This window comes from Empidonax traillii, unplaced genomic scaffold (genome assembly GCF_003031625.1).
Source record: "Empidonax traillii isolate 1590-97213 ecotype Southwest subspecies unplaced genomic scaffold, ASM303162v1 scaffold370:size553598, whole genome shotgun sequence".
In the NCBI taxonomy this organism is placed as follows: Eukaryota; Metazoa; Chordata; class Aves; order Passeriformes; family Tyrannidae; genus Empidonax; species Empidonax traillii.
In genome coordinates, this window is record NW_020955563.1 from 263,841 (window position 1) to 282,625 (window position 18,785).

At 42.8% G+C, this 18,785-nt stretch overlaps 1 protein-coding gene across 1 annotated transcript in view; it reads right to left on the reverse strand.

Annotated features, from left to right (window-relative positions):
• Window positions 1–2,603: 2,603 nt before the first annotated feature.
• DICER1 (dicer 1, ribonuclease III) overlaps window positions 2,604–18,785 on the reverse strand; it is an 80,581-nt gene continuing 64,399 nt past the window's right edge. The window contains exons 29-30 of the mRNA XM_027892813.1: window positions 3,081–3,146; window positions 2,604–2,882 (exon numbers count right to left, since the gene is read on the reverse strand). Of these exons, the coding sequence (XP_027748614.1) occupies window positions 2,765–2,882; window positions 3,081–3,146 (184 nt within the window). The 3' untranslated portion in view covers window positions 2,604–2,764. The remainder of the gene's footprint in view (window positions 2,883–3,080; window positions 3,147–18,785) is intronic.

The following is an 18,785-nucleotide window of genomic DNA, read 5'->3' on the forward strand; positions in this document are numbered from 1 at the left end:
TCAACTCTAGTCACACACCTAATCAGCCTGGCTGGAAGCAGGAGGCTTGTGATAAACATGGAAGGGGAAAGGACATACAGGACGTGTAGTCATACATGAAGAATTCATGTTTTTGGCAACTGCGTTCTCAAGGATGCAATGGCAGGAGTCAGTCTGAGAAAAGTGGCCCTAAATACTTGAAAGCTGTTAAAGGGCCTGTGATGGTATCTCCTGCTAACTGCTTCAGGGAAGGCAAATCCTGAGTTCAGCTGGGATTGTGTACATTGTGTCCCCAGCTGATAAAATTGCTATCATACTTTGGGCAGTAACACTCCAGCTGCAGTCACAAGCAAGGAGTCTTGCCCATCCAAACAAGAAGAAAGTTCTCTATGAAGCCACTTTTTGGCAAATATTTGTGTAGTATTGTTCAAAAAATACGGTATGCCACTGTATCTCACCACATACCTATATCAAACTCTGAGCAAAAAAGATCTGATAACCCAAAGCCTAGAGATTCTTCTTTTCCTCATTTTCTTGAAGTTTCTTTTTGCCCTACTTAGGTTTTTGCTGGATGTCAAAAAAAACACAAACTTTCCAAAACAAAATAGTCTGTTGTGACAGTACCCTAACTCAATAACAAGTCTGGAATTTAATTAAAATCTCTTATTTCAGTCCTTCCATGTACAAGCTAGCAATCCTTGAACTTTTCATGAACTAAAAGTCTTTTTGAGGGGCCTGGCAGTTTGGCAGAGGAAAGGATGGAGATCAGTAAACTTGAGAAGTGTACTGGCATCATGGTTCTTGCTGCTTCTTCAATTCTTTAGGGGGGAGAGACAAGAAAAGAAACTTGACCGACATTGACAGACAACATTCATTTTTGCTGTGTCCCTGTGGCAATGTAGGAATTGTTTCTTATCTCTTTTTTTTTGTTATTATTACTATTTAGTCCTAGGATTTTAATGGGCTTTCTTATTTTTCTTCTTCATCTCCACAGGGAGAGTATTTCTTTTCTTTTCCATTTTATTTTCATTTGCTTCACAAAAGGAGCTCTTCATATAAAGAAAGAGGAAACTACAACAAAACTGTTCATCCTAATGTATTTCAAGCATGGTTCCGTGTTTATAGATGACACTTAGCTGTGCTTCTTTTATGTGCTTTAATTAAGTCAAAGTGCAAAATCCCACCATACCCAATAGAAACCTTTGGCTTGGAAGTGCGACTGGAGTCATCAAGGGAAACAAGGAATTCAGTGGAATGAGGTATTCAGTGCATTAATTAGTGTCCAACAGCTGCACTGGAAGTTTGAAAAATGTAATTTTGAGCCTGTGTCTGAAAGGACATGAAATGCTCTTTCCTTTGTGCTCAGCCACACGTACCTGTCGCTCACTGTGTTCACAGCAGGACCCGAAGAGGTGAGGTCAATTGGATGAGGGAACTGATCTGGCTGACAACTAACCCTAAGGACAGGAAAACCCAATACAACCAATGCATCTCTGGGATGATGAGGAGAGGATGGCTGGCTGTAACACTACACCCAGGTAAATGGAAAATAACATTTAAAACATCTGATCTAGGATTATTTGATGCTGTGCATCAGAATATTCTGTTAGCATAGAATAAATTCACTACAGAGTTCTGCATTAGCTCACCAGAAAACTTGTATGTTTAAGTTCTCAAACTCAAACACAAACATATTTCTTCGAAGATTGAAGTCTGCTTGGAATTCATAAAGAGCGTTCTTGTGTTATGGGCTTTAATATTTGCTTTAACATTCTGAAGAATTGGAAGAAAATGTTCATTTACCAAACAATTTGGTGCATTTCATTATGAGAGAGCTGCTTCCATAGGGGTGATTGTCTGCTGCTGTCAGGAGGAGAAAGGCAGCAGGTCTTAAAACTCAGGTAGTTCTGTCTGTTTATTCCAGAGGTCTCAATTAGGTCAGCGTACCTTGTTTGCCAAAATAGGCTGCAGTAAGACTTCCAAGCTGACATTTCTAAAACACTGTAACAGAAAGAACAACTGTCTGACTTGTGAACTGAAATGAGGCTTTTGATAACTGCAGAACTAGAATACATCCTATTCATTAGTGACATTCAAACTGGCCAAGACATAAAACACCAGCATCACTGGTTAGATATCTGCCAGAGAAAGACAAGCCTTGGGAGAAGACATTTTTCAGTCAGTGAGGCTCGTAACTCTGCCCATGGAAGCTGCTGCATTACAAACAGCACTGTTTCCTCTACCGAAGGTATAGTGGAAACATCTCATTTTCATCTAGCTGATCAGACAACCATTTCTTTGCAAACTAGAGTGTGGTATAAAACATTCAGGATGAGGTCTTTAAGAAGATATACATTTTCTTGGACAGTTTTTAATTTTAGACCTCTGAGTCTTATTACTGTCCAGTCAGAGCTTGCTAGCACTTTGAGAGTGCCAGTTTCTTTAGTGTTTGAAGTGACAGCTACATGAACTGTGACATTTTAAAAGCATGATGTCTGCTAGGCACGTCTCAAAAGTTGTATGTGTTTGTTAAGTCCATAAATCTGCATGCTCACTTGTTGCATTACAGTTTTAAATTCCACCTTTTTGCTTCTTTTTGCCAAAAAAAATGTATATGCCAGTGTTTAATATTTCACTGCAAATTTATTATAACTGGAAGAACTCATGTAGTGTAACACTCTCAGACAGAGGGAATGTCTATACTGCAACCTGGAGGTGTGACTGTGACTTGAGCAGACAGCAGAGTAACTTTCGTCTGGCTTGCTGGGTACTGATAACGATGCAGTCATGGCAGCAGAAGGCTGAATAACCCATGGAGATCTGTGCACCTCTCCATTGTCTCCAAGCACTCTGAGCCTGCTGGTTTCAAGCTAGGTTGGAGAGCTTTCAATCGCCTTGGGTTTCTACGGGTGGATAGACACATGGAAAAGGATATGGACAATGGAATATATGGATATAAACAAATGGAAAAAGATACCTTTCCACTAATATTCAAAACACATTAAAATATATTTTTTATAATGGCCAATGGCTATTATGGTTGTCAGAGGAACGTCAGAGAATGGAATTTCAAAAAAAAGGTCAGAAACCAAAATTCTTACCCACTTTTCCTTGGACCAAGGGTCCTCAAGGATAAGGATGAGTTCCTCCTGCAGATTAATAAATGGCTGAAATAAAAGGTTAAAAAATCCTCATGAATGTGAACAAATGCAACTCCTAGCCAAGAAGTTCCCAAGCCACAGGCTGGTATAATATGGAAAATATGTACAGAAAATTTCACAGTATAACACCTTCTTTCCCTAAGCCTCTGCAAGCCACTGCCAGAGAGTCAGGGCTATGGGCAAGATACATTTCTGGTTTGATTCAATATAGCAATAGTTTCATTCTTGTGAAAAACCTAGAAAAAACTTTTTCACTTCCCCACTAAAGAAAATACCCACAAGGAGTTGTCTGAAGGAGTTGTTCCTGGAGCTGTGTTCCTTAAGAAGGCTCAAAAGCTACTTAAGAAATAGAGCTGGGTCTCATTCTGGTTTGTCCTCTGAAATTATCAGCTCTGGGTTTCACAGCAGTCCAAAGAGCAAACATGATCTTGGGTTCAGGAGAACACAACCACAGTGCATGTTTTCCGGAGGGTAAATGCACAGTGTCCCTACATAGTGAATCCCTGATGCTGTTTTGGCTACCCAGTCTCTAGCAGGATACATCAGAATTCAAAAGGAAAAGGCAACAAGAATACTGGAGAAAAGTCCATGGAGGGCAGTAAAAGACAAGGATGTTTTGAACCTTCATACATGGAAGCAGTCAGTGGAAAAAGTACTTTGACTGAAAAGAAATTACTAAAGTGTATTGGGGTGGCTGAGATGAGGAAATAAATAGAAATGTGCCAAATCACAAATGCTACTGAGAAAGTAAAAAGCATAGCAAAAGATAGCAAAAGCTTTGACGTCTTGCAAGATCAAGGAGGAAAGGAAGTCAAACCTACTGCCTTGGGAATGTGCAAAGCCTTGTACCTCTACTCAGCCCTAGTGAGGCCACATCTGGAATTCTGAGTCCACTTCTGGGCTCCTAACTACAAGAGGGACATGGAACTCCTGGAGCAGGTCTAGCAGAGGGCTATAAAGATGATTAAGGGACTGGAGCATCTCTCTTATGAGGAAAGGCTGAGAGAGCTGGGCCTGTTCAGCCTTGAGAAGAGGCAACTGATAGAGGACCTTGTTAATGTGTAAAAATAGTTAAAGAAGGGGTGTCAAGAGGATAGAGCCAGGTTCTGCTTGGTGGTGACAAGCAACGGGACAAGAGGCAATGGGCAGAAACGGATGCACAGTAAATTCCACCTGAGTATGAGGAAGAACTTGTTTACTGTGTGGGTGCACTGGGACATATTGCCTAGAGAGGCTGTGGAGTCTCCCTCAGTGGAGATATTCCAGAAGCATCTGGACACAGTCTTGTGCAATGTGCTCTAGGCTGACCCTGCTTTAGCAGGGAGATTGGACCAGATGACCCACTGTGCTCCCATTCTGTGATTCAGTGATTCTGTGTCTTTTGCTGAACCTATCTGAGTAGAGGTGCTTCAGCTCTTCTTTGGAAGAGGGGAGTAAGGGACCACCAGAGGCTCTGAATTGCCTCAGGTCCTGCTGGGTGGTAAGCTGGAGGAGGCAGGAAGCAGAAGGTACAAGACATGGCCCTGAGGCCATAATAACTTGTGGGAATGACTGTTACCTCTTGTTCATCCAATGGGACTGGGCCAAGCAAGCTTGGAACAATCAAAAGGAGGCACCTTCTCACTCAGGGTGTGATTACAACATGGGATGTTGTAATGTCACTGCCACAGAAAGTAGTGAAGGCCAAAATATAAAAAGGATTCGAAAAGGAATAAAAATTTAAGTGTCTAATAAGCCCTGTGGTAGGGATGTAACCTCAAGCTCCAGGAGTCCACAAGATATGAAATGCCACAATCAGATTGCTTACCAGGAAAGACAACTTCACTTACTCCATTGCTTATGCCCTTTCCTCAGGCACCTACAGACCACTGCAAAGGTCCATCCTGGGCAGGATGGCCTTTCAATCTTGTCTGTTCTGACATTTCTATGTAGTTCACTTCCTAAACGAATGTCTTCCTCCATTTATATTTTTTCATTTCTAATGAAAAACTTTCCAGTGAGATAAAGTGACAATAAACCATTCAAATAATGGTGATCTACAAGAGTGACAGATCTAGGATCAAATAAGTTATATTTTTTTTATGTTGTTTGAACAAGCAGTTATTTTCTGGAGCACAGTACCCACCAGGGTGGGTGCTGCCCTATTAGCTCTAGAGTACATCTGCAATATTGTATATTTAATAGGAAACATGCTTGACAGAGTGGATCAGACTAGTGGTCTACTCTCTTCTTCAGTAGCTATTCCCAGAACTTCACAGGAAGGTGCAAGACATCCCATAACAGACCACTGGGAAATAATTTATTCATAAGAAAACCGTCTCCTTAACTCATTTTGGTTAATGATGTCCTCCCTACTTTGAAGGCCGATACCTTTTCCACTTTGGACCTCTTATTATTCATATAAATTCCTAACCCTGCAGAGTGGTTGGCCTCAGTAATACTTCCTGGCAGAAAGTTCCACAGGTTAATTATGTGTTAATTATTTCCCATGTTCCCTTTAAAATACCTGCATCCAAGTCAAAGAAAATCCTCACCTCCTTTTGGTTTCAGGAGACTCAGGGGCTGTCAGGCCTTGGCAGTTGGGGGTGGCATTGACAAGGTGGTAAGGAATCCAGCTATACATGTAGTTTACATTAAATGGAGCTACTCCAGCTGCCCTCGTTTTTGATAGAGATCTGAGCACTGTAGAGATTTCAGGTTCCCCACAGTGATCCATCACAACTCTAGACACAAACAGAGCTGCATTCTGGGATGTGCAGCTCCCCATGGAGCATTTTTCCACGCAAACAAAGAAGGCATTGTGTGTGTGTTTTTGTGTGCGTGTGTGTGCAGTGGGTAGGGAAGGTGGTGAGTGGGGAGAGAGCCTCAGCACATAGACTGATACTTGCAGAAGTCCTGAGCAAACTACTTCTATCCCACCCCCAAAGTAACTTGCTAAATGCTTGTTTGTATCTGACATGAACATGATGAGCTGGTGCTTTGATCTGTGCCCCTGTGCAGGTTCAGCTTCACATCACACCTACTCTGACCCGCTGTCAATCATTCCCAGCTTTCTCCCTCACTCACCCATTGTCACCCAATTCCAATGTGTTTTTTGTGGGCACAGGGCCATATACAGACACAATGGAGCTGGTCCTGGTGACGGTCCCACAGCTAGTGTGACGGGAGAGGGAGACACAGGTCAGGAACACACAGCTGGTGGTCTCACAGCAGTTTGCAAACAGAGGCAGGGGAGACTGGTGTCAGCCTGTGCTTCCCCCACCTCCAGCAGCCCTGCCTTCTCCCTCCTGTTGATGCTAGTGCTCCCGAAGTTATGGAGTAGGTCAGATGAGGAACCTGATCCAGCTTAAAGCTAATGCGACCTTAAAACAGCAAAATACCCAAAGACAGGCTGTGATGAAAAGAGTTCCCTTGCCTCGATCACTGTGCAGGCTGCAAACACTGCTGCTGGGGTAGCAGGGGTGGGAACACACTGTTGGGAGGGCAGCAAAGCAAGGTTGGATGTCAGTCTACACAGTGGTTAGATTACAGGGACTGAAAAATCATAATTTTTTCACCTCTTAGTCCTTACATTTGGGAAACTCTAAACATGCTTCTGACACAGCCAGCAGCCTTGGGTTTGCACAGCATGCTGTGCACAGATGCTGGTCTGTCGGTGAGGTTGAGCGCTCCCAACGCAGGCTGTGTTGATCCCAAGTGCCCTTCCCGGCACAGGGGCAGGATGTGAAGGGGAATGTGAGATCCAGCAGGAGGCCAGATAAGGGAGCCTTGCAAAGAAAATGAAAACAAGCAGCACAAGGGGGTTTAGGGACATGAAATCAGAAGTGGACGAGGTGAGGGAGAATCAGATTTGCTTTCCAGAGTACACAAACTTTATCACAAGACCTCTGAAACATTATGTGTTCACTGGGCCTCTCCCTCTGGGGACAGTAGCTGCTAGGAGATGGTGGGAGGTGACGCTTGATAGACTGGAGCCTCTCACCCAGGTCTGAGAGACTAGACAAACAAAATGGCCCTGCTAGACAGGATGGACATTTTTTTGCAGACCAGAACACCAAAGCTATTATAGCTGTGCTTAATGTCACCAGCTTTTCAGTCTTATCTTAATGGATAGGAAGACCCTATTTTTAGAATCAGTCAAGAATCTAAGAAGATCAGCTCAAAGAACAGTTTCCTTCAGCATTCAGATTACATTGCTCTGACTTCAAGGAAATAGAATAAACCCAGAGACCACAGTTTCAAAACAGAAACACACGAACAGGGATATTTTAGGATATAATTTTCACAGGTCACAGAGTGCCTGATGGATGTGCCTGAATGTGCGCTAGCATCAGAACTGCTGGCTCCTGACCCAGTAGCCATTTCTTTCCATATTTTTAGATGCAGAATATTTTTTCCATAGTCTTAGTGACACATTAAGGAGGGCAGCACAGGGACAAGGACTGTTGGCAGTGCACCTACTGAAGCTTTCCTAGGGATAGATGCAAAGACAAATTTACCCATTCAAGCTTTAAAGACAAAGTCTGGCCTTTATTCTTTCCCTCTGTAGATGTTGGGTTTTCCTAGCAAGCTAAAAATTATGGCACCTAATTACTTCGGGGAGAACAGTCATTAAGAACAGTATAAGCAGTTCTGCTACACCTTGGCATTAGCAGTGACTGCACTGTTTTCTTTAGAAGCTTCTGAGTGGCAGGAAAGTGGATATAAAAAAGAAGAAATAGAAATTGTACAATATTCAAGCAGACTGTAATAATGTTAAATTCCATTTTAAAGCCCCTAAACTACTTTAAAAACAACAAAAAAAGAGACTGATTTACAACCTGCTTCACAGCTGAAGGGTGGAGTCCAGTAGGAGTATTTGCCTTTGGATATGCTAGTAAAATAACAAACCTATATTAATCCAGTCTTGAACATAACTGCCAACATTTTGAGTGTGTCCGTCTGTTAACAGCACAGCAAAACAGTCAAAACAGACTTTATTTTTAAAAGGAATAAAAAGATGAAGGAACTATTAAGACAGAAGTCAGTTACTCATTATAATGCTTTTTGCAGCAGTGCTTCACTTCAGAAGCTGGAGAGCTGGTGGTTTTCTCTGTTTTATCATCAGATGGCTTGACATGCAAGTCACAGTTGAGTAAGTCATGTATACGCACTTGTAGTGTGTATGTATATATAGATGTGTGCTAAAGATTGAATTAGTAAACCTTTTTGCTTGGGGAAGAAGCATGAGGTATAGACTTATGTTTTAATGCACAAACAAAGTCATATTTTGTTCTTGGTTCATGGGCACCTTGGTACGATCAGATCACCAATTATGTACCCTCATTTGACTAGGTTACCATTAGCTAATGGGCTTTAAGCAGGAAAGCAACTACCTTCAAAGCTATTGAGCTGAACAAGCATGTTTGAATTGCAATATTACATAGTGGGGCACAATTATGATTGGCCAGCAAAAGGGAGGAGAGTTACCTAATACCAGCAGCTCCCATGTTATTCTGCCCTGTAGGAAGAGATGAACTGCCAGAGCTATGTGACTATGAGCAACATGACGGCTCAGCAACATCCCTCTGCAAAATTCAGCTGATCAGATCATGGTGCTAACAGGCTTACTCAAAATTGCTAACAGATTGACGATTATTCACACCACACAGGCTATTACAGGGTCTGAGTCGACATGTCTCTTATGGAAACCATTACAGAGCAAACCATTGGGCCCTATCTTCTCTGTGTAAGTGAACTGAGTTTGACTGACTCAGATGAGGTTCTCCTTTTAACATAAGCAAAGAATGTGACCCTCCTGCTTCAAACCCTCTGAATGTGCCAAAACTGTCACCTTTGAGGGCTGAGTGATCAAGGTTTGATCTTTGCATCCAAAATGCTTCCTTCAGCAAGTCCTTCAAAATAGGTAAAACAAAATAAATTGAAATATTCTAACCCATAGTTAAAAGAAAATTAAATAATAAAAAAGACAGACTTACAGCAAGAGAAAGGATTGTGCTTGATTCTTGGTGCCAAAGCCTTCCTCAGTGAGAAGTTTAGCTTTTGTCTATTTGACACATAGTTGCTGACAGAATGGTGGAAACTCAGGCCTGTCCCAACACCAGTACCTGGCAGCTCACACAGGACACACAATAGGAGGAAAACACCTTTCTGTGACATTCTGGGATCTTGAAGAACCATGTTGCTTATTGCCCTCACCATCGCTAGCAGTTTGCAACTAAATTTTAGCACCCAAAGATGACAGCTTTTCACTGTGCAGGCTACTCTGAAAATGAGTGAAGAAACCTTCCCTCCACAATGTAACTTCAAAGACAAAAAGCAGAAGTCTAAGGGCGTAAGCACATGCAATTATAAAATAGGCTCATTTTGGGTTGAAAATGACTGCTGTCAGCATGCTTTTGTTTTGCTTCATTGTACAGAGAAGCAGCCCTCCACCTCAACACCATTCTCCAGTTACGCTTCTGCTGGTATATCCACATTAAATTCAGGATGACACTGACACCCCAGCTAGCTATCTCAGTCATCTTCAAAATGACAGTTCTCATTTTAATGACAAAAGTTTATAATTACATGATAATTATCTGTGACTTGGGCTTCTGTGTGCTCTCCTCATGTAAAGTAAAATGCACATGCTTCTGACTAGACTGAAGCCAATGGGTCTGCTGATCAATGGGTCAAGGCCAAAGGTATGAGGTTCAATAAGGCCAATTGCCAAGTCCTGCATTCAGTCACAACAACTCCATGCAATGCTACAGGCTGGGGGAAGAGTGGCTGGAAAGCTGCCCAGTGAAGAAGGACATGGGGGTGCTGGTTGACAGCAGGTGAACATGAGCCAGGAGTGTGCCCAGGTGGCCAAGGCGGTCAATGGTGTCCTGGCTTGTATCAGAAATAGTGTGGCCAGTGATTGTTCCCCTGTACTCAGCACTGGTGAGGCCACACCTTCAGACCTCTGTTCAGTTTTGGGCCCCTCACTACAAGAAAGACACTGAGGTGCTGGAGCAGGTCCAGAGAAGAGCAGCAAAGCTGGTGAAGGGTCTAGAGAGCAAGTCCTGTGAGGAGCATCTGAAGGAGTAGGGGTTGTCTAGTATGGAGAAAAAAGAGGCTCAGGGGAGACCTTATTGCTCTCTACAACTATCTGAAAGGAGGTTGTAGCCAGGTGGGGATTGGTCTCTTCTCCCAGGCAGCTAGGGACAGGAGAAGAGGATATAGCCTCAAGCTGCACCATGGGAGGTTCAGGTTGGACATCAGGAAGAATTTGTTCACTGAAAGGGTTGCCAAGAATTGGCATAAGCTGCCCAGGGACACAGTGGAGTCATCATCCCTGGAAGTGTTCAAGAAATGACTGGACATGGCACTTACTGCTATGGTCTAGTTGACAATGATTGAACTTGCTGATCTTGGAGGTCTTTTCCAAACTAAATGATTCTGTGATTCTGTGACTCTCAGCAGCAGCATCAAAGGATCATGATACCAATCCATACTCTAGTTTATTCCATATCTCTGCCTGGGCAAATTACTTAGCAAGCCATTTAACAATTTATTGCTTTGGGGAGAGTTACTTATTTCCCTCTGGCTTTGTTTTCTCCTCTGACACGGATAACACTCAGAACTTGATAAACTAAAATTAGCAAGTTTCAAAAGTACTTCAAGATCTTGAGATAACAGCACACTACAGGTGCACAGTGTGTTTATTCTTAACATTTCAGGCCACTGATCCCTGACCTAGGAGCTGCAAAGCCATAGCTTACAAAGTTGGGTTGCAAGTTCATTGGAAGTACAAATGGCGAGTTAGTGCTTACAGGTAGAAACTGTGACATGAATCCAGAAGTGGTATTGGGACTGAGGTCATGAACCTGGTAGTGAATCCAGAAGAAAGGTCCCTCCGTTTTGCTAGTTGCAGAACAGCTTAAAATAGTAGGCTTTGCACTGATAAATATGTTTCCACTCAAGGCTACAATGCAAAGTCTCACAAACCTGCTTTTCTGTTGAGCTCTCCCTGAAGAACAACAACAGAAAGTTCTGCCTACGCCAGTGATCTACTCAATTAGATTTTACTTCAATATGTGTTAAGAGATTGGAACAAGATTTTAAACAAATGTTTAACCCCCCAAAAAAGCCTTAACAGACTCAAACTGATATTTCCCATGGGTATACATCCTCTAAATAATAATAATAAAAATCTCTGGGACATGCTGTGAATATCAGTTTGGCTACCAGCTTTATTACATGGAAAACTTCCCGGCAGGTGGTTGTAATCCTTCTAAAAAGGATCAGGGCTGGATCAGCAGTGTCTTGGGGAGTTAGGTGCCCATCTCTTATTGGATTTACACTGTGATAATCTAAGTAGAAAACCATTGCTTCTTGGGTTACTTCATTAAAAAGCTGACATTTTGGTTCATGAAGCCATGTCTAACCTAAGCACTTGGCTTGCAGTCTGTTGATTTTCTGGGTTTTTCAATGGTAAAGGACCATCATCTTCAGATTTTACAAAGCTTACTGGTTCTACCTGGGCACTGGAGTCTGTCATAAAAGCATATTTAATTTTGTAGGAACATTATGTTCTAGAAAGTGTTTTTTTGTAGGGTAATTAAAAAAAAAAAAAAAAAAAAATCCCCCTCCCCTGCGAAAGGGTTTTGATTTGTCAAATATAATTTATGCCCACATAAGATTCATTCCTTAAAATAAATACTGAAACCTCAGAGAAAGCCCTTGTTTGGGTTTGCAAAGGGAAAAAGTGCCGTGTAAATGGGAGTGGCAGTTCACTGCAGCCCGAGCCCCACTGGTACCCTCAGAGAGCAGAGCAGCAGACCGGGGTTTTTACTGGCCTCTGTTGTGTCTGTTGAACTGTTGCTCCGTCTTTAGTGAAATCTCAAGCAACAGAAATCCTCTATTAAAACCACCTGCGCGGCTTTGTCAGCCGAGCTCCGTGCTGTCAAATGACTTAGCTTCTTAAGCCAATACAAGTCATTAAGAAGAAGGTGAATTAGAGATTTAGACGTTGCCGATAGTAACTATCTCTGATCAATTGATATCTTCCTCTGATAAAGCAGCACTCCCCGGCCGACCCCCTCCTCTGCCTCATCCATGCAGACCCCGACCACTGGATCTAATTACGGGTGAGGAACACCAGGCCCTCGTCAGCGCTGAAAGGCCATCAGTAGGCCTATCCATTAATAACTCTCCTGTGCGCTGTACATTGTAATTGTCAGACTGCAATTTACAGTAATCCTCCAATGCAAAAACTTAAATAGCTGCAGCTGATTTGAAATTCATACAACCAGTTGAAAGAGAGAAAAACAAGATGCACGGGTTAAAAGGCCAAATTGTGCAAGTGTGTGCGCTGAGTGACAGACATTTTAGTACTAGCCTGGGACCATATTTTAAAAGGTCACTGAAAACTTTTGGCTTGGGCCCTCTGACAAACAATGAACTTTCCATATATTTATTTGCCATCTCTTTGTTTTTACAGCAAGCAGAATAAATGAGTTAAATGACGTTGTGCGGGTCTGCACATTGTCAGCACAGGTTATAAGTCATTATTAAACTCCATCAAATCAGACCAAACCCGGTCTAGGCAATGAGACTAAAAGTTATTTGCATTCCTTCTGTCATAAAAAATCATATCCCCTTACCCAAGACTTTCGTTTCTTTATTAAATGCAGCCACAAGAGTATTTCAGGTCTGGCAATGTGAGCTCAGGAAAACCTACTCTGTATAACTCAGTGTAACAGCTTAGAACCGATTCCACTAAAATGTCCCAGTTGAGTGTATCTGGGCACTCAATCAAGACACACATATTACTTTTAAATAAGATTAGCCTTTATATTTTGCTGCTTAAGTTAAAACTTTTCATGTCATTCTCTCATTTTATGTAAACTCCAACATAATTCTGTTTTAGAGAATACTTCAAACAAATTAAAATCCTCAACTTGAATGTGTCTAGAAAAGCTTGCCTAATAGCATAGCAAGCTGTTTGGTGACACTAAAACACTTTTAAATAAGATGAATTTCCCCTGCGTTGCCCTGGCTTTGTAATTACTGCTGCTGAACAGAATATGCCTTTGGTTACAATGGCAAAAGCAGCGGCTTGTGCTCTGAAACTTATTTGACAAATAACTTACAAGTGACCTGCAACATCTGTTTAAAAAATCGTCCTTTCGTATCTGCCTCAAGTCGAGTTCAGCATTAATTATGAAATGCAAACATATCATCTGGGGCCAGGGGCAGCTTTTACACATACACAAGGCACAGTGTGGGGAGGGGGGTGGGCTGCAGGCGCCTTCCTTATGCCAGTCAAGGGGAAAGAAAATATTTAAGTAAGACTCCATCCCAGTTACCAGCTTGTAGCGTCGTGCTGGTGAGATCCAGTGACACTCAATGATGGGCCTGATCCCAGTGGTGCTGAGCTCCCAGGTGCTCAGAAAGGCATGAGCCATGGTGGGACAGGACTTGGAGAGGTGTGCAGCGATGACCAGGACCCTCAGCTGCCTGGACATCAGCTGGAGCAGTGGGACTACAGCACCTCCAAGACCTGACCACAGGCTTTGCTCACCTGGAAGGTGCCAGCAATGGCTACAGAAGTGTGTAAGGCATGTCAGCTCCTCCAGAGCTGCAAACACCTACTGGGGAGCAAAGGACTCCACACTTCAAAGAACACCAGCAAAAGGTTTTCATAAAACTAATGACAACCTGGTTTACACTCACAAAATCCTATCATGATGGAGAAGATGTTCTTCAGTCTATAAGTTTAAAGCTCTCCTCAGCCCTACCTCTCAATAGTTTACTACTGTACTGCTTGGTGTAATATCAGTTCAGGATGAGATTTAGCTCATAGCGCAAAAGCAGATGGAAGGGTGAAATACAGCACTTCTCTTTTTTTCATAGACAGGAAAATTTTTTTTATAAGTCTTTTTTATGTGGAAGTCAGTAAAAAATAAAAATAAGAAATTCCGACTGTATGTAATCCTGAATTACATTATTTTGGATATGATTTAAAAGCTATACAACAAAGTTTCATTCAAATAACATGTGCAGTACAGACATCCCTTCACATCAATATATATAAATAGTGTAACTACTGAATATAAACTTTTAGAGAACTATTTCATTATTGCAATCAAAATAGACTGCTCCTAAGCTGTGTGGAAGCACATGTAAAATACAGTTGAACAATACCAAAAATATTGATTTCTGCAGCTTTAAAAGATATTTGCTTGTAAGAGATCAAAGGCAGACCTAAAAGTTAACTTTTGCAGGTCTCTTTTCTCTCTGCTGCTTTTTTCATTTACCTTCTTATACATGAACCTAATCAGCAACCAAGCTCAGCCACCAAGTGATAATATTTCTGCAGTTAATTGTGGCATATTGGAGTCTAGTAAGGAATATTATTAAACTGTCCTATAATTCATATTTTGTGTGAAAAACTGCGACTTGAAAAACACCTGCCCAAACAATTCATAAACACACTGCACAGCAAATACCTATGGTAATTCACTGGATTTACAACCGTCATATTATATTAAACATACAGTATCATAATTTATCACCTATTACACAGATTCCTGTTTTAATAATATCTTGTTCTTGTACAATTGCACCTTCTCTCCCAAAGGGTCCCAAAGCACTTTAAAATCATACATACAGGAATTGCTTCATTCACTGTGGAAATACAGCTGCCTCTGGGGTGGAGTGAGGGTTAGGGGAGGAGAGGAATTGTGCACAGCCATTATAAACACTGACAGTCGAGAGACATGGCTGGGGACGGGGAGCAGAGAAACTTATACCAAAGTCTCAGGAGCATCGTATAAAAGGCATAATCACAGTTGCAGGCGAGGGAGGTGCACAGGCAGCTGTGGCAGAACACAGCACAATTCAGAGCATTCCTGCCCTAACCATCACTGGTGAGCAGTCCTGACCGCAGGGCCAGCCTGCAGCCTTCAGCTCCCACCCTCAGGCAGTGGGTCACAGAAAGGGGTGAGCCTCCCCATGGTGCAGCTGCTGAGAGAGTTGAACTGAAGGCTTGAAGGCCCTCTCTCCAGTATCACCACACTGCATTGCCCAGACTCCCCAAAGATAACCCCAGCTGTGTTTCCAAGAAAATGGGAGCCCACTGATTATATACCTCTGCGGTGGGCAACTGAGTGAAATTGTACAAAAATAATGCGATATTAGAAAAAATCAGGCAGATGCAGGGATTTTTGCTAGGTCATTGGCGCAATCAGAATTTGGCTGTCAAAGACTGATTTTACCTATACCACTGAAAAATGTCTGTGCTCCTCAGTTGACTCCAATTGCAGCTTCATCTGCTTCCTCATACTTTCCATAATTGCTAAAGTAGTCTCCTGTGCCTTCATGTCAGCCCTGAATCTCTTCAGGGCTGGTCTCATCCAGGACCTTTTCAGAACCTCTTTGATCATGGCAAGGAATCGGCTTCTGAACATTAGATTAGATTTAGCTTTACAAGGAAATCAGTCAAAAGCTTAAAACTGTCCTCTGAAAATTGCCACCAATGGGCTTACTCCTGCCTATTAGACTGCAACCAGAGAACCAATATAATCTGCTTCTCTTCAGTTTGAGACATATCCCGGGGAAGACTCAGGGCAGAGATGTATTTTCAAAAGAAAAGACAGAAGGTCATGCCAATGTGGTGATGAGGAAGCATAGCTCCAGTGTCGGGTTGAGGAAGCGTAAACAACCATGGCAAGATGAAAAACAGGAGCGGATTTTAAGCTGAGTGATGTCAGAAGGCCACAACTACAGTCTTACCTCTAACAGCAAAACCAGTTTCCCACCTTCAGAACACAACTCTACCATGCCTGCTGCCTGTGGTGTGGCTGGCTCAGAAACTGTACCTTTACTATTGGCACAGTGAACAGACCATGGCTCTTGTCACCACAAGCTTGCTTTGGATGCAAGGCAGAGCTCTCACTGCTGCAGTTAAGACATGGAACCCTCACAGTTCAGAGTAACAAACTCTTCCGGATTTGGTTTAGACATCAGAGGACTAAGTTCAGGGATACTTAAAGCTAAAGTTTGTTGGAAGTGGCAAAAACTGCTCAGTGATTTCTGCAGCACCCAGTGGCCAAGGTCAACCTCTGCTTCTTGCAAGGCTCTGCTTTCATTGGTCTCTTCTTCCCTGTCCCTTCCTCAAGTCCCACTGCCACCTTAAAATTTGATGTTGGAACGTGCAAACTCTGGTTCTGCCTGTTTCCACCACTGCCCAGCCCTCCCTCGCGATGCTCACCCCTTTCTGGGAAGCTAATTTATGTGCTGGATTGCCCAGGTCTGTTCCCTTTCCTCTGTATATTTGAAGTGTCTCTGAATCTTGGCATTTCTTCCAAAATATTTCCAGTCTACAACTTTCTCTATTTGTTGATAGATTTCAGGTGTTTATGCAGGTCCCCCATCACTCCTTGCCTCAGCCACTGCAGTTTCTTGGATTTCCTGACACACCATATCCTATACAAAAAGCAGCCGCTATACATCTAGCATAGACTATGTACTCATGTCTACTTTAGTTCCTACAGCCCATAAGGCTCTGCTGCGTTTATTTAGCTGCTGCATTAAGTAACCCTTCACCTTAGCTAACCTGCCAATACAGCAACATTACAAGGAACTTTGCACAGAGGCTGCTGTATGATTATTTTACACTAATTCAGCAGCTTGCAACTTAAAGTAAAATAAGGAGTCATCTTGCAATGTGCATGCAGAAGGATGTGTGTTTGATTCAGCCCTGCAAAGTGAATGGGGAAGATCTGACTTGCCCTTCTCCTCTGCCTTGCTGTACCTGCTGAGGAGAGTGGCACTCTTTGGGAATTTAGCCCTCCATGGCCGGTAGTGCTCAGTACTCCATGCAGGAACCCTTCTGGCTCACAGATTCCACAGAAAGAGTAACTTTTTAAAGCCAAACAAAGGCATTTGGTCCAGCAAAAAATGGTTCCTAAATCTTCCACAGATCACTTCCCATCTCCACCACCGGCAATTTCAACACCATATTTGAAACAGTGTCCCAGGAACTTTTGCCCTTGTTTTAAGCGAGGTTTTTGCTGGCTCAGCTCTGCTTAGCAGCCAGTTGGCCAGACAGAGAGTACAGTTGCCTATGCCATGCTTGTTTGTATAATGAGATCTCTTTTGCCTGGAGCACATCTACTGTGTAAAGCTGGGAAAGAGGTGATGAGTGTTGTTGGCAGGAACATAATACCCCGCTATTCTAGCTAGAATCACCCTGAAAGCAATAATTTCTTAACTTAAAATTGGTGCTGCAAAATAAAATTAATTGCTATAGTTGTATGAGAGTAGGGCATATCTTAAAACAGGCAGAGAAGTTGTGGAACTCCAGTTCCCAGTAGTGTTGAAGGCGAGTCTGGATGGAGCTCTGAGTAACCTGTTCTAGCAGAAGGTGTCCCAGACCATTGTGGGACAGGGTGGAATTAGGTGATCTTTAAGATCCCTTTCATTCCAAGCCATTGTATGACTCTATAAATCCTAACTAGCAAGCTACTGAGGCTCTAATGGATTCAGGGCGGGTTTCATTCAGACACTTTGGTCTTGTCTGAAGTCAGGTGACTGAAGAATGAATACACAATAGCAAAAATTACTGATTTAAGTGGCTGCAGTATAAAAACATGGAAGCAGATGTTTGTGCTCAACAAGACCTGTGTTCACTGCCCCTTTTTTGCTAATGATGGTAGTTGACAGGCAATGCGTACAACCATAGTGCTGCTCCTGTCTCTACACTGCTGTATAAGTAAGAAACTAGGTCAAGTTAAAAACCTTCCCTAAAACTGACACCAAGGAGCCATTCAAGTACTTAAGTAAAACTGCTTTTTTAAAGGAATATATAATTGAGGACTGGACTGGTGATCCTGCTGTCCCCTTGTGGAACGCAGTGCTTCAGTTAGGTAAGTGAAGTCCACAACTTAGCACCAGTTTTATCACAAATGCTGGAACAGCTGCAGAGTTCATACTCTCCTGCTCCAGCCAAGTGGCAGTAGAGGGGATCGTCCTCACTTTGGCAAGAGACGAGAGCGTCTCTGCAATAACTTGTGATTCCCTTGCCATGCTGCAGCCTGATGAAATCTCCTTTTCTGCTTGTTCCATCATTTTCCCCGGAAGAACATTTCCAGCTTCAGGCTACCATGTGGGATCTCATGTGGGATCCATGTCATCAGCTGAGTGCCAGCCCCAGGTTGGGGAGGAATGGACCTCTTGCTCATTCAACTCACCTCATTTTGAAAGGATGATCTAAGGGCAGGAAAACCAAATGGTGCCCTGCAGCTACTGATGTGGCTCCACTGACAGCACAGAAATGGTGGGAGTTAGCCCAGGTCCTGCTGTCTGCAGAGTGCACACCTGAAGTAGAACTATCATTGAATCATGGAGTTATTTAGGTTGGAAAAGACCTGTAAGATCATTGAGTCCAACCCTTAAACCAGCACCACCACATCCCCAACTGCCATATCCACGTGCCTTCTGAACATTTCCAGGGGTGGTGATCCCACCACTTCCCTGAGCAGCCTGTTCCAACGCCTGACCACTCTTTCAGTAAAGAAATTTTTGCTAAGATCCAATCTAAGCTTCCTCTTGCACAACTGAAGGCCATTTCCTCTAGTCCTGTCACTTGTTACTTGAGAGAAGAGACCGACC